Source organism: Cynara cardunculus (genome assembly GCF_001531365.2).
Source record: "Cynara cardunculus var. scolymus isolate 2C chromosome LG 15, CcrdV1, whole genome shotgun sequence".
Lineage (NCBI taxonomy): Eukaryota > Viridiplantae > Streptophyta > Magnoliopsida > Asterales > Asteraceae > Cynara > Cynara cardunculus.
The window spans coordinates 17,392,986-17,406,476 of NC_037542.1; the positions used below are offsets into that span (position 1 = coordinate 17,392,986).

Genomic DNA, 13,491 nt, shown 5'->3' on the forward strand with positions numbered 1-13,491 from the left:
TTAATAATATAACATTTTATAAATATAATAATTAAATATTCTGTTAGAACTTAATGATTATCCTAATTATATTTTAGATTTTTTATATTTAAAATAAAATGTTTATCATGTATTTGATTGTGTTTATCTGCAGTTAGTTACACGAATTCAGATATGAGATGAAATCGGATAGGGATGAACGAGTTTAAGAGTTTTTAAKAGTTTAAGAGTTTTAAGAGTTTAAGAATTTTTAAGAGTTTTAGCCAAATGCTTTATAATATAGTATAGATTTTATGTGTTTAGTCCCTGTGGTTTGTTAATAATTTGTTATTTTCATTCATATGATTTTTAATTTATTGTTATTTTAATTTTTGAGATTTAACATGTTCTTGATCATAAGAAAAATATATTCTTTAAAAATATGTTTTTTATTATTAAAAATTTGGTGTTTTGTAATTTTAATAACTTTTTAAAGGGTTTTAATTTATTTTCTTTTTTCCTTCCCCTTTCCTCCTACATCTGGACGGAAAGTTTTGGAAGAAAACTTATGATTTCTTTTCTTCCGTTTCTTTTCCTTTCTCTCCTTAAAAGGTAGGGGTGTTTGCGGTCCGGTTTGGACGGTTTAACCTCTCAGACCATAAACCAAACCGTAATGGCGGTTTATAAAATTTTCAAACCGAGCAGTTTGACATCAAGTGTCCAGACCGATCAAACCAGACCACGAAAATGAGGTCTGGTCTGACCGGTTTAGACAGTTTGGGCTTTTAATGAACTTTAAATGTTAAACTTAAAAAAACATATATAATTTATAATTTTAGATTAAATATCCATTTTGATTATGTTAGATGTTATACTTTATGTTGAGCTTAGGGATATATTTGAACCATAGTCCATAAATTAAAAATGTTAGGCTTGCTAATATAAAATAAATGATTAAATAAAATATATACATATATATATATATATATATATATATATATTTGGCGGTCAGTTTGGTCCAAACTGCAGACCGGATCGGACCGCCCGATTTTACTATTTTCCAAATCAAACCAAACCGTCAGACCGCTCAAACCGTCAAAAACGGTCCGGTTTGACTTGGTTCGGCCGGTTTAAGCGGTCCAACAGTTTATTTGAACACCCCTATTAAAAGGTTTCCAAGACACGAGTTTTTTTTTAATTCCCTCCTCTTTTCCTCATTTTACTTTCCTTCACTTCATAGAAAAGGGTTCAGGAACTCATCGTCACCATTTTAGTTCCTTATACTTAAATGTAGGAATTAGTCCAAGAGCGAAAATAACAATAAATTATTAATTGTGGGGATAAAAATCACAACTCTTTTTAACAAACCACATGGATGAAATTGTAATTTATTCCTTGTTAGTGAATTATGGATTTGGTTCATGCAGTTTGGGGTTTTCTAAAAAATCGGTTCTTAAATTTCATTTATTACCTATAGACCCTTGGGTTTTACAATTTTTGTTGAAATCAGTCTTTTCTTAACGAATGTCTATTCTCCCTGTTAACTTTGAAGGCAAAATGGTCTTTTTACCAAAATTCTCTGATTAACAATTTTGTTGTTGACTTTTTGAATCAACGACTAAAATTTGTACATTAAAACTTGGATGGTGAAAAACGAACATGACCAGAAAGTGGTCATCTTCTTTGTTCATCCTTCATCTTTTGGGGAAACCCCCAGATATGTGATCTTCTTCATCTTATCTGGGTTTCAACTTGTTTGAAGAAAAACACAAATTTATGATTTTTTTTATCTCATCTGGATTTCAATTAGTTTGGGGGAAAACTCAAATTTCTGATCTTCTTCATCTCATATGGATTACAATTAGTTTGAAAAGAAAATGTAATTTTCCAATCTTTTTTATTTCAGTTTCTATTTATTTGTGAGAGAAAAAAAAATCAAATCTACAATCTATTTGCATATGGGTATCAAGAAATTGCAATCCTTAACCATGAAGAACAAAAAAATAAAAATAAAAACAACAATCGATCATCTTTCTGACTAGCTTCGGGTTCAATCTTTCAAATCTTCAGGAATTGATCAATATCTTATTTGAAATTTCTTCGATCTAGGGATTTGATTAGGTTTGATGATGTTCTTGAGTTGGATCTAGCTTTTCCATTTCAAATATGTGATTCGTATGAATATTTTACATGCTTTTGATATACCATCTTCAGCCTTAACATTAAAAAACCCCACCAATACTGGTCGGCCTATTAACACAAGAAAAAAAAATTCAATTCCAATCACACATTCACACTCTAGAAATCACTAAATTTATGGACCCCATATTAAAATAACATATTTTATTATTATCAAACCATATTTTAAGTATAATATTTATACTTTTTTAAATATAACATTTATTATGTTGCAAAGTAAATATTAAAATTTGAAAAAAACAAATAAAAATAAATTAGAATGACTAAGTGGGGGGCCATCAAAATTTATGTAGTTGAAAACACCAAATAGTCATCGATATTCCTCTCTTCTTGATCTATAAAATTTCAGGTGTTTTGAAATGTGGTTGGAATTTCATCACCTGTAAAATTGGTGTTTTGCAGTGTAGTCAGAGATGCTTTAACTCCAGCACGAGAATAGAACACATGTTTGATTTCGTTAATTAATGCGCGTCAAGTGTTTGATAATTTGTCTTTTGGTTGATATGATTATGTAAAACCATGGATGATTGGTTTGGTTTATAACATGCATCTCATTGTTGATTTAAAAGGTTGTTAAAGACCCATCTAGTAACGGCTGCTTTTGGTTACAAAAGCAGATCACAATATGGACCGTGGGTTAAGGACGGGTGAAGAAGATAAGTTTAGGGATGACAATTTAGTTGGTATCAGTTACATTTGTTGGTAGTATGGTATCAAGTATATAATTTTGGTTTGTACACGGTATTGGAAGTCGATTACCATGGTGGTACTGTGGTAATGACTTATTTAATTATTTATTCATTAATCATAAATCATAGTTATTTATTTGTAAGTTTTGTTATTACTGGCTTTTTGCTTGGGTATTTAAATGATTGCAAATTTTATTTCTTACAAATAAAAACACTTAAACATTATGTGTATCCCTGCAAACTCAAAATGATAAGTTTAATACATGTATCTTGAAGTTGGTACAAAACCAATACCAACTGAAAAAAGCTGGTACCAAATATGGTTGGTTGATATACGGTATAAGATTTTACATACCAATTATAATTTGTTGATACATGGTATTAGAGAAAAAAGTTGGTACCATACCAATTCCACCCTTAGTATCTATTTTAGCTATCTCTTGACTCGAAACACGAGCACGTTTGAAAAGGCATCTTAGAGTGTGTAGGGTTTGGTCAAGAAATGTGCTAAATGCATGTTATGATCAATCATATTGATAACACAAACTAAACAATAAATATATAAAAACAAACTTAACAAAATCGATTAAATCAAGAATCCGTGTACCTTTTCGATGACGTACTAGAAATGAACGAAGATAAGAGGATAGAGGCCCGCCGGTGTAGTGTCCTAAGACGAAATTTCGTCCCCAAATCGTGCTTGGTTCCGAATGTCGCCTTGAGGATAAATATCATCGAATCAATAATGTGTTCTTGAGAAAGCAAGGGATTTTTTGAGAATTTTGGTGGGAAAAAGTGTATCTGAAATTGAAAGGGAAGGCAAGGTATTTATACCTTTAAATTTGCCAACCGAAATTAACTGTTTTCAACCGTCCAAGGATTAATGCGGGTTAGATGTGGATTTACCCGCATGGGAGTCGCATCATACTCCGTTTTGTCGAACCAAACGGAGACAAATGCGGGTTTAGTGCGACTTTGGTCACATTAAACTCGCTTTTTACTCTGTTTCAATATTAGTAAAAAGTTCGGTTTTAAGGTCAATAGAGCCCAAGGCCTTGTCTTTTGACAATTAAATAATTAGCTAAGCCCACACCAAAACCCAACACATTCCATGTATTGGGCTCTTAACCATTTTGATACCTTGTGTAGCTTACACTTAATAAACCCACCATTTTTCTAAGAGCTTTCCTATGTAGGACTAGGACTAGTCTCGAGACTAAAACCCAACAATGCATACTCTAAAAGTTTAAGGTGTCGTTTACCAAACACTTATCCGAGTAAGCGCTTATCAAGTTATTTTACTTTACCGGATGAATATGGCAAGGACTAAAAACTTACCCGGTAAGAGAGAAGGCAAGAATCGAGAGTTTTACCCGATAAGTGAGGACGATGACTCTTACCATGGTTAGCACTTACCGGGATAAATTGTTGCATACGATTCGTTTTAATGAATAAATTTTATCCGATAAGTAAACGATAATGTTAAATTTTACCGGTAAGTGCTTACGAGGTAAGTGACAATAAATTATGTATTTAACAGCTTGAAAATCACAACAAAGTTGGATACAATTATTTAATGCTTGAAAATCATGATTTAGGTACAATTCTTACATTATATCGTACAAAAGACCATTTTAGATGAATTCATAAGAATAAAGAACCAGTTCTATAAAATCCTAGAATATCTACAAATCAACCGAAAACGTAACCACTTTGGTGATAGATGAGTTCTCAAGTGTGTAGATATTTCGTAATTACCTAGGAGTAGCGGTGGTGATAACGGAGGATCGTTTTTGAGAAGACTATATTTGGTAAGGTGGATCGTTTCTAGAAAACCATTTTTTAAAATGGAAAAAAAGTTGGTTGTATGGATTAAGCTCCCCAAATGGCTAAATCATTTTACTTCTAAGAATCAAGTGGATTGGTATTGAATTTCAAGTGGATTTTGAACGTTGGTTTTTCAAAATAAGAATAAGTTAAAGTTTTTTTATTTTTATTTTGATATTATAAAGGTATTCGTGCAATGCAACGAGATACATCTCGATTTTAATGTATCTTTTTATTTTGTCCTATGTCGATGTTATAATACGGTTTTATGTGGTTTTAAGAACAACGATAATGTTTTTATTTTTGAATAAAATATAAATTTAAAGAAATCTTTAAAATTAAAAATAAAACATATCGATATTAGTATGAAATTAACTATTTAAAAGTTCTTGTTTTGTTGTGTAATTTTTTTGATTCAACTTTTTTTATATTATAATTTAATTTAGATAATAACGAAGTAATTTATTTTTGATTTAAAAATATAAGTTTTTACAAAGAGAATAATTAAATATTATGTTAGAACTTAATAATTATCCCAATTATGTTGTAGATTTTTTATATTTAAAATGAAATGTTTATCTTGTATTTGACTATATTTGTCTGCAGTTAGTTACATGAATATAAACTTGAAGCTTTAATAAGTTGTACATACACACGGTTTATTTGTAATCTTGAATTTTAAGTAATATGCATCAATAAACAATACTTCATACATAAAAAATGATTTTTAAAAGTTTTTATCAAATTCTTTATAATATAGTATAAATAACAAAAATAAATTACATATGTGCTTGTAATTTATTATCAAATTTAGTTTCTATTTTAAATTAATTATAATTTTGGTTATTATTGTTGTCATGCTGTTTCGATCCCTCTATAATTTTGGTCCCTTTCCTTTTTTAGTTTTTTATTTTGTTAGATTATAATAACTATATATATATATATATATATATATATATATTAGATTATACTAGAAGCGTACTCGCGCAATGCAGCGAGATACATCGTGATTTTAATATTTCATTTTATTTTTTTATCTCAGTTGATGTTATAATATGGCTTTATGTGATTTTGAGAAAACGATGATGTTTTTATTTTTAAATAAAATATATGTTTAAAGATATCATAAAATTTTGACCAAAATATATCGATATTAGTAATTTAGTATCAAATTAACTATTTGAAATTCCTCATTTTTTGTGTAATTTTTTAATTCAATTTTTTTATAATTTAATTTATGTACAATAATGAAGTAATGTATATTTGGTTTAATAATATAATTTTTTTTTATAAAGATAATAATTATTTATTTTGTTGGAACTCGATAATTATTCTNTATTTAAAATGAAATGTTTATCCAATATTTGATTATGTTTATCTGTAGTTAATTACACGAATTCAAGTATAGAGCTTTAATAAGTTGTACTTATGCATTATTTGCTTGTAATCTTGAATTTTAAGTAATATGCATCAATAAACAATATTTTATGTATAAAAAATAGTTTCTAAGAGTTTTTGTCAAATACTTTATAATATAGTATAGATAAGTTTTCAAATATTATTGTGTAAATTTTGGTAAAACTAAGGGGTTATGTAAAATATTCCAAATATAAGGGATGAAAGAGGAAATATGTGGGGTTGGACGGTTGGTGGAGTCAAAATACGGCGTCGTATGTCCACATTATGGTTTTCCTCGGCCGACGTACTTGGCAACGCCGCTAAACCCTTGTTGCTCCTCCTCGTCCGTCGAGCAGTCTCGATAGCGAGAGAAAAACACTAATCGTCGCCGGAATCAAATTCTCCGGAGTAAATCATGGCCGCTTCTGAAGCTCCTCTATGTTACGTAGGCGTTGCCAAGAAATCCGCCGCCTTTCGTCTCATGAAACAAATGGTTAGTTTGATTAATTCCGGCTCACCTTTACATCATAAGTGCAAATCCAGTCCAGTTGTGATTTTAGATTTGATAGGTTCGGATATATGTTTGATCGATGCACTACATATGTATTTTGTAGGGATGGGAAGAAGGCGAAGGTCTTGGTAAGGACAAACAAGGGATCAAAGGTCACGTTAGGGTTACGAACAAACAAGACACTCTTGGTAAATGATCTGTTGCTTAATGTAATTTTAATGATCGTTGAAAGGTCTAATTTTACTAAGTTTAAAATGAAAGAATTGGTAATTTCTGTAAGAACGGACATGAGAACTATATCAATCTTTTAGTTCAATTTTGGGGATCAAAGTGGAATCTGTAGTTCATTAGTTAGCTTTAGTTGGAAATGTAACTTTCTATCATCTGATTTGTTAGTATTGGTACCTCTGACCCAAATTGGAGTCCATATTTTACTTCTAAGAATCAAGTGGATTGGTATTGAATTTCAAATGGATGAGAAATTTGAGATGATGATCGATGAAGAAAGAATTGGTACACATAAATTATCTGTAATAGAAAACAGTTTTAGCTAAAATTTGGAAAGTACTCGTTTTGAAGCTTTACAAGCAAAAGTAGACTTTAATCATGGGGCAGGAAATATAATTATCGTCTATATTTTCTGTAGATCGAGTGCCAATATGATTGTTGATGGAACAAAGATGAAGGGATATTTTAAGATATTAGTTATGTATGTACTAGATGGTAGTTTTATTAGCACAAAATTGTACATGCTATTTTCAATTTCTGTTTCTGTGATTTTGTCTTTAACTAATGAACTCGGATCTGATGATCTGGAGTTGTTAGTGTTGTTTGTCAGATTCAAGACATATATATATAGGGATAAAATTAAGAATCTTGATTAAATGTCTTTGCCTTTAATTTGGATGCAAACAGGTATTGGTTTAGAGAAACCGAACGCTTGGGCATTTGATACTGCACAGTTTGATAGTATTCTAAAAAAATTGAAAGTGGTAAGTTCTTCACCTTTTTCTCCCAGAGCGTAAGAGATGGCTGTTTCATGTTTTTGCTTTTATTAGCATGGGTTTCGTCATTAATCAACATTTTCATGTATATTTTTGACAGCAAGCAATAGAAGTAAAAAATGATGAAGGTATGCTCAAGGTAACTGATTTGTAATCATGATGATATTGTAGTATTTGTAAACTCATGGTTCCTGTTTTATTTTTCTCTATTGCTGATGGCAATCTTACAGTTGTTGGGGAGAAGGATGATCATGAAACAAATTCACCGAAGGACAATAGTGAAACAGTTATCAAGGCTACACGGCCCCAAGGAAGGTCCATATACTTGTACAAATTAAGTTTAATTTTCAGCTATCATAATATCCAAGCATTGATACATGAAAAAAAAATTATTACCAGATACAAAAGAAGAGAAAGAGGAAAGCTTGTAAATGCATACTCCGCTCAGGATCTTGAAGGAATTCTTGTACGTGTTACTCTTTTTGCCCTATAACAATTACCACTCATTTTTTGATTAAGCGTATTCATGAATAAAAAGATTTATGTAGAAAAGAGATTTGGAGGTGGGCTTGGTAGTACTGTATTCTAAATGGGATGTTTGCCTTTTTGGCTGCTTGTAGACGACTTTTTAGGTCTATTACAATCTTTGTAATAGCTTGTTAATATGTACAGATTCAGTTGTAAAAGTTCATGACTTTTTTTTTATATGATGGCATTTTGTCGATCAATTTAACATGGGCTGCTCATATATATTTTGCTGGAGGAAGGGAAAACATGGGGAGTTATGGGTTGACATCAAAGCTCAAGTACTTGTATAGCGAGAGGATGGTCATGGACCATCTTTTGTTCGGGAATGAATATCGAACCCTTAAGAAGTAATATCGAACCTGTAGATGGTTTAACCATATTGAAACTGGTATTTGGCTTCATCAAGTTGAATTACCTGTAATGAGATTTGATATGAGACTGACCAAGTTGTGAAGGACTTGATCAATTGAATGTGTAGACATGATCTTAGATAAGATTATAGGAAGCAACCGGCTGCTGCCATTAACATCTATTGATGACTTATAGCCTGAGACATTAGGTTGAGCAAATAATTGTTTATTTCTGTTAATTATAATTAGCTTCCTTGAATTCTGATTAAGATCCTTCACTTTGATTGATCATTGTACTCTCCTATGGTATTCAACATTTCCCTTTGATATTTAGGAGAATTCACATTCAAACAGATCATATTATCATGACTCTATGATATTTACAATTGGTAATTATGAGCCATGGATGAATTGACACATTATTTGAACAAAGACAAAGCAGCAGTACTTTTCTATTTAACTCAATAACGGATCATAATCCATATCAACTATATGCTAAGGAGATTGGTGGTAGATAGGACAATTTGTGATTCTAGTGGCGCTCACAAATGGATAGATTGGCTCTAGATTACTTAATGGGTCTCACAATAAAGACAGTAATATGTAATTGTGTGAGATGATGTTGGAGCTGAGGTGACATTTAAGACTACTAATAAGTATCCAGAGCTTACAAAACTGAAATATAGAAGTCTCAGATTCTTTTGCCCATGAACCTGTTATTTCTTGAGCTTCTATAGATTACAGTTGACGTAAACAGAATGTATTTTCAAGCACTATTAGTTTGATTCTGGGGTTATTTATCCATTTTCCTCCTCTAAAAAAATTATCTTTCATTCTGCAGGTCAAAAAGGTTGATGATTGTCCAGGACCTGAGTCTGTTTTTGATGAAGATGGAGACTTAGAGTTGGTAGAAGCATCCGATAACCTCAAAGCAGAAGGTAAATTTGAATGATCCAGACATTTATACCTTCAGAAGAACTAATTATGTTTAGTTTAGAAAACGTTATCTTTTTACCTTGTAATTTTCTAAAATAATCTGTCCCAATTGTGTCATCTTTCTTGTATATTTCATTTCATCTTCTTACATACCATACACTATCGCATTTAGTTGTAGTTTTACTTGTGTATGTTTTCATGGTATCAAAACAACACCTCTGTTTGCAGTTAAAGATGAAAAAGACATTTCCCCCGAGTGGTGGGGCAACAAATTTGGGTTTGTGCCTGGAGGATTACTCAGAGCTCAATCCAAAAGAAAGAAGTCTCGAACAACAGATGGTGCTCAAAATTGTAACGATAGGACTGCATTTCATGAAGAGGATCAAGAAAATCTTTACAAACTTGTACAAGTATGTATCTTGTCAAGTTTCTTTACCCTTTTAACCATGCTTTGAGCTCGTCTTATATTTATACTTCTGTTATAGAAGATATCTCGGCTTACCTGAATACTCCATTGTTATAATAAGCATTCAAAGACACAATAGTAAATAAGCTAAAAATTAACACAATTAGGTGCTGTTTGGTTGATCTACCAAATAGTAAATATCTCTTTCTTTAGAAAGCAGGGAGAATGTGTGATTACCTGTTAATGTTGAAGAAGGTTCTTAGACCTTGACCATCTCTAATCGAAGGTGCTAAAGATATCATTAGTGCTAAATTTTAGAACTCAATTTTTCACTATTTACTAGAATAGCACTAATCATCTCCTACCAATTAGTGCTAAATTATAGGACTTTTATATATTTGATATATATTTATTAATTTATCATTCAACTATGTTCATTTTTAGTGTATAGTAGTTAAATTGGTATTTTTATATCTTGTTTAACCACCCAATTTATTTTACTAAATCATGAAGTGTCATCCATTATTTGAACCTCCCAATTCTACCAATACACCTGATTGAGTATTTAGTTTTAATTTCTTTTAATTTTTAAATTTTCAACCAATTAGAAATAAAACATGTATCAAACTTGCATTTATTTGAGTTAAAATGGGGTTCATCCTTGTCTTTCTATGTGTGCTAGTGTGCTTCAACATGGGCTATTTTTGGCCCATCAAGAAGCAGTTTAGCACTTAACTTTAGCACTTTTGCTCATTGGGCGGAGATGGCCTTCGGGCCTGTTTGTTAGCAGCTTAAAGAGCTTAATAGGACTCACAACTTATTCGGTCAGCTATACATGACTGTTTGGTAGTGGCGTAATGATTTAGAAAGTGGCTTATTCATTAAGCTTCTAGGGGGAGCTTTATGTAGAAAGCCAAAAAAATTCCAAACCTACACCTCCCAATTAAATTACACGCTCCTTCCATCTATGAAACAACCCTCCAAACAAAAACCTTTCCAATCTATACAGACAGATTAATCCACACAGACGGCTTTATCCAGACAGAACTTAATGAAAAACCAACCAAACAGCCCCTTAGTTGTCTGTTGCCGTACTTAGTAAAATAGAGTTGGAAGGAGCTAGGAACGACACTGCTCATGAAGTATTTTTTTTGCAGGATAAAGCAACTTCCGGAAAACAGGGACTTGGTATTAAGGACCGTCCAAGGAAAGTTGCCGGGGTGCACTTTCAAGGGAAAAAAACGTCTTTTAGCGACAGTGAGAGGGAAGAATCCGAATCTGAAGATAATATCTCAGATTCCCAGAAGTTTGATGAATCAAAAGTGAAGCTAAAGAAATTGTGCAGAAAGCTTCTTTGTCAAGTACGTTCTTTTGATTAATACAACGCATTACAGGACTTTCTTTTATGCTGATCAACTTATTTTTCAGGCACCTGAGAAGTCATTGAAGCTTAAACAACTTAAAGTTCTTGTTGATGAACATTGTTCCATTTTTTCCAACTTTTCTTCAAAAAAAGATAGTCTTGCATTTTTGAGAAAAAAGGTATGTACTATGGTTGTATGTTTTGTAACAGCCCAAAGCAACAGACTGACCCAATAACTTTGAATCCAACTTAAAACCATGGTGGAAGTTATTGATAGTCTACAACTTGAGACTTATAAAGAACTTACAGATCCCATTTTCTATCCATGTGGGACGAGTTGTTACATATTTACATATGTTTTGCTTTGGTTGCATTCTAATCTCACCATAATAACTTGTTTTTTTTACTGCAGCTTGAACGCAGTAAAAAGTTCACCGTAGAAGGAAAGAGAGTCCGTCTCTCCTCAAAATGAGAACAAAACTTTCGGACCAAGTTGAGTGTAGGGTTCGCAAGACATGTTAGTTACGTAGTTGCATTCAGTATAGATTTGATTGATATAGAGGTTAGGTCTGTGTAAACAAAAAAGAGGATGAGGTTTTTATATGACCTTCCACAATGGTAGTTTTTACAAGTCACTCCATTTTTTTTGCTTATAAGAACCTTGCATTAGAGATGCTCTTAAAACTAGTAAAAAAAACAATGAATGCTTTAACGATAAACTTATTTTAACATGCTAACTCCTAGGATTATTTTTATTTGGTTATGATGTAATTGGTTTAAATCTTTTTTTTAATTATTTTTTATATTACAATTAATAAATGCAACTGTGAACCGAACTGTGAATTACTGTTTAATTCACATTTTTTCCTGTTAACCGAATCGAATCATGAAACCGAATCATGAATACTCTTAGTTTTGTTGTGCATTTATTATCAATCACGCATCAACATTGTAGCAACATGTGTGGATTTAAATTAAAGCAAATTGCGAATAACAAGTTCTTTGTTCTTTTTACTGATACGAATTGTTTTGATGAATCTTTAAATGGATTAACACATGGGACTACGTGACTTTTAGTCGTAGATTAATATCAAATTGAAATATAATATATTTAATTTTAAATTAATACTTGAATTGCACAATTAAATTAAGTGTGTGATTAAAATGCTACCACTAAATGTGTATTAAGACATCATTCTAAGCTTCAATCGTATGAGATTTGTCCAATATACGTAAATTGGTCTAGATATTCATGATTAAAGTAAAAAAAATCGATAGCAATTTGCAAAGAAGTTTGATATTTGGGTATATTAACTTGGCTATTGCTATGCACCGGATTCTATCATAACTCCACTGTTAACTTTGTTAATTCTATCTGTATCGAAATGACAATAATACCCATCATCTTAATAAGCTAAATAAAGATTGTTTGCTAAAAGTATCGGTATCAATGATCATTGGTCACTAAGGATTCGATTGTCTTTTTCAAATGGTTACAAATTCTTAACCGTGACCACACTCCTTTGTGGCATTATTCGTCTGCTTATAATAAAAGAAAATCTTGAAAATATACAATGATAAACTATTTGTTTGGATTTTATGGAAATTTTTTGAATAACACTGAATTCCATTTCTTATTGATAACTTATAAAAACAATTAATAGTGAGTATTTTTTTAAAATATTTTAAAACATTGTTACAAGCACGGTATATGGGATTTGGAATTGGATTCCAATCTAATCCCGTGTTTGGTCTTAAAGAAAGTTTGGAATTGAACTTCGGGATTTCAATGAAATCCTACAAAAAATGAGATTTATAAATTGCATACGGGTAGTTGGTATTTCATGAGGTTTTATAGGATTTGTTTGTAATAATGTTTAAAATATGTTAAGAATATTTATTTTGTAATAACCAACTAATAAAAATATAATTTAATTGTTTTTATAATGATTTATAATTTGTTTTCATAAATTATCTATAAAAAATGAAATTCAATTTTATTCCAGATCCTACGAACCAAATACACTTTCCTTTTTTTTTGTAGAATTGGATAAAATTTGGAATTCAATCGCATCCCAATTTCATTTCAATTCCATGTTTGATTTCAAAAATTATTTGAATTTCAAATTTGTATTTTACAGAATTTCATAAGATTTATTTGTAAATAATGTTTTAACATATATTAAAACCTTATTTTGTAATAATCAATTAATAAAAAGATAATTTAATTTTTTTTTCTAAATTATTTATAAATAAATGAATTCATTTTAATTTCAAATCTTACAAACCAAACACATCAAAAATTCCAAATCATTCAACGAA

At 30.8% G+C, this 13,491-nt stretch overlaps 1 protein-coding gene across 3 annotated transcripts; it reads left to right on the forward strand.

Moving 5' to 3' along the window:
* The first annotated feature begins 6,380 nt into the window (after positions 1-6,380).
* LOC112527215 (G patch domain-containing protein 4-like) lies at positions 6,381-11,820 on the forward strand. Of its 3 annotated transcripts, XM_025137691.1 has the most exons (11): positions 6,381-6,564; positions 6,686-6,770; positions 7,498-7,574; positions 7,687-7,714; positions 7,817-7,901; positions 7,986-8,052; positions 9,306-9,402; positions 9,629-9,810; positions 10,964-11,167; positions 11,235-11,348; positions 11,582-11,820. In XM_025137691.1, exons 1-11 carry the CDS (start codon positions 6,487-6,489, stop codon positions 11,639-11,641), a joined length of 1,077 nt encoding a protein of 358 aa, XP_024993459.1. In that variant the 5' UTR covers positions 6,381-6,486; the 3' UTR covers positions 11,642-11,820. The 3 variants fall into 3 exon arrangements, with proteins under 3 accessions (XP_024993459.1, XP_024993462.1, XP_024993460.1); XM_025137694.1 differs by lacking the exon at positions 11,235-11,348; XM_025137692.1 differs by lacking the exon at positions 6,686-6,770.
* Positions 11,821-13,491: the final 1,671 nt, after the last annotated feature.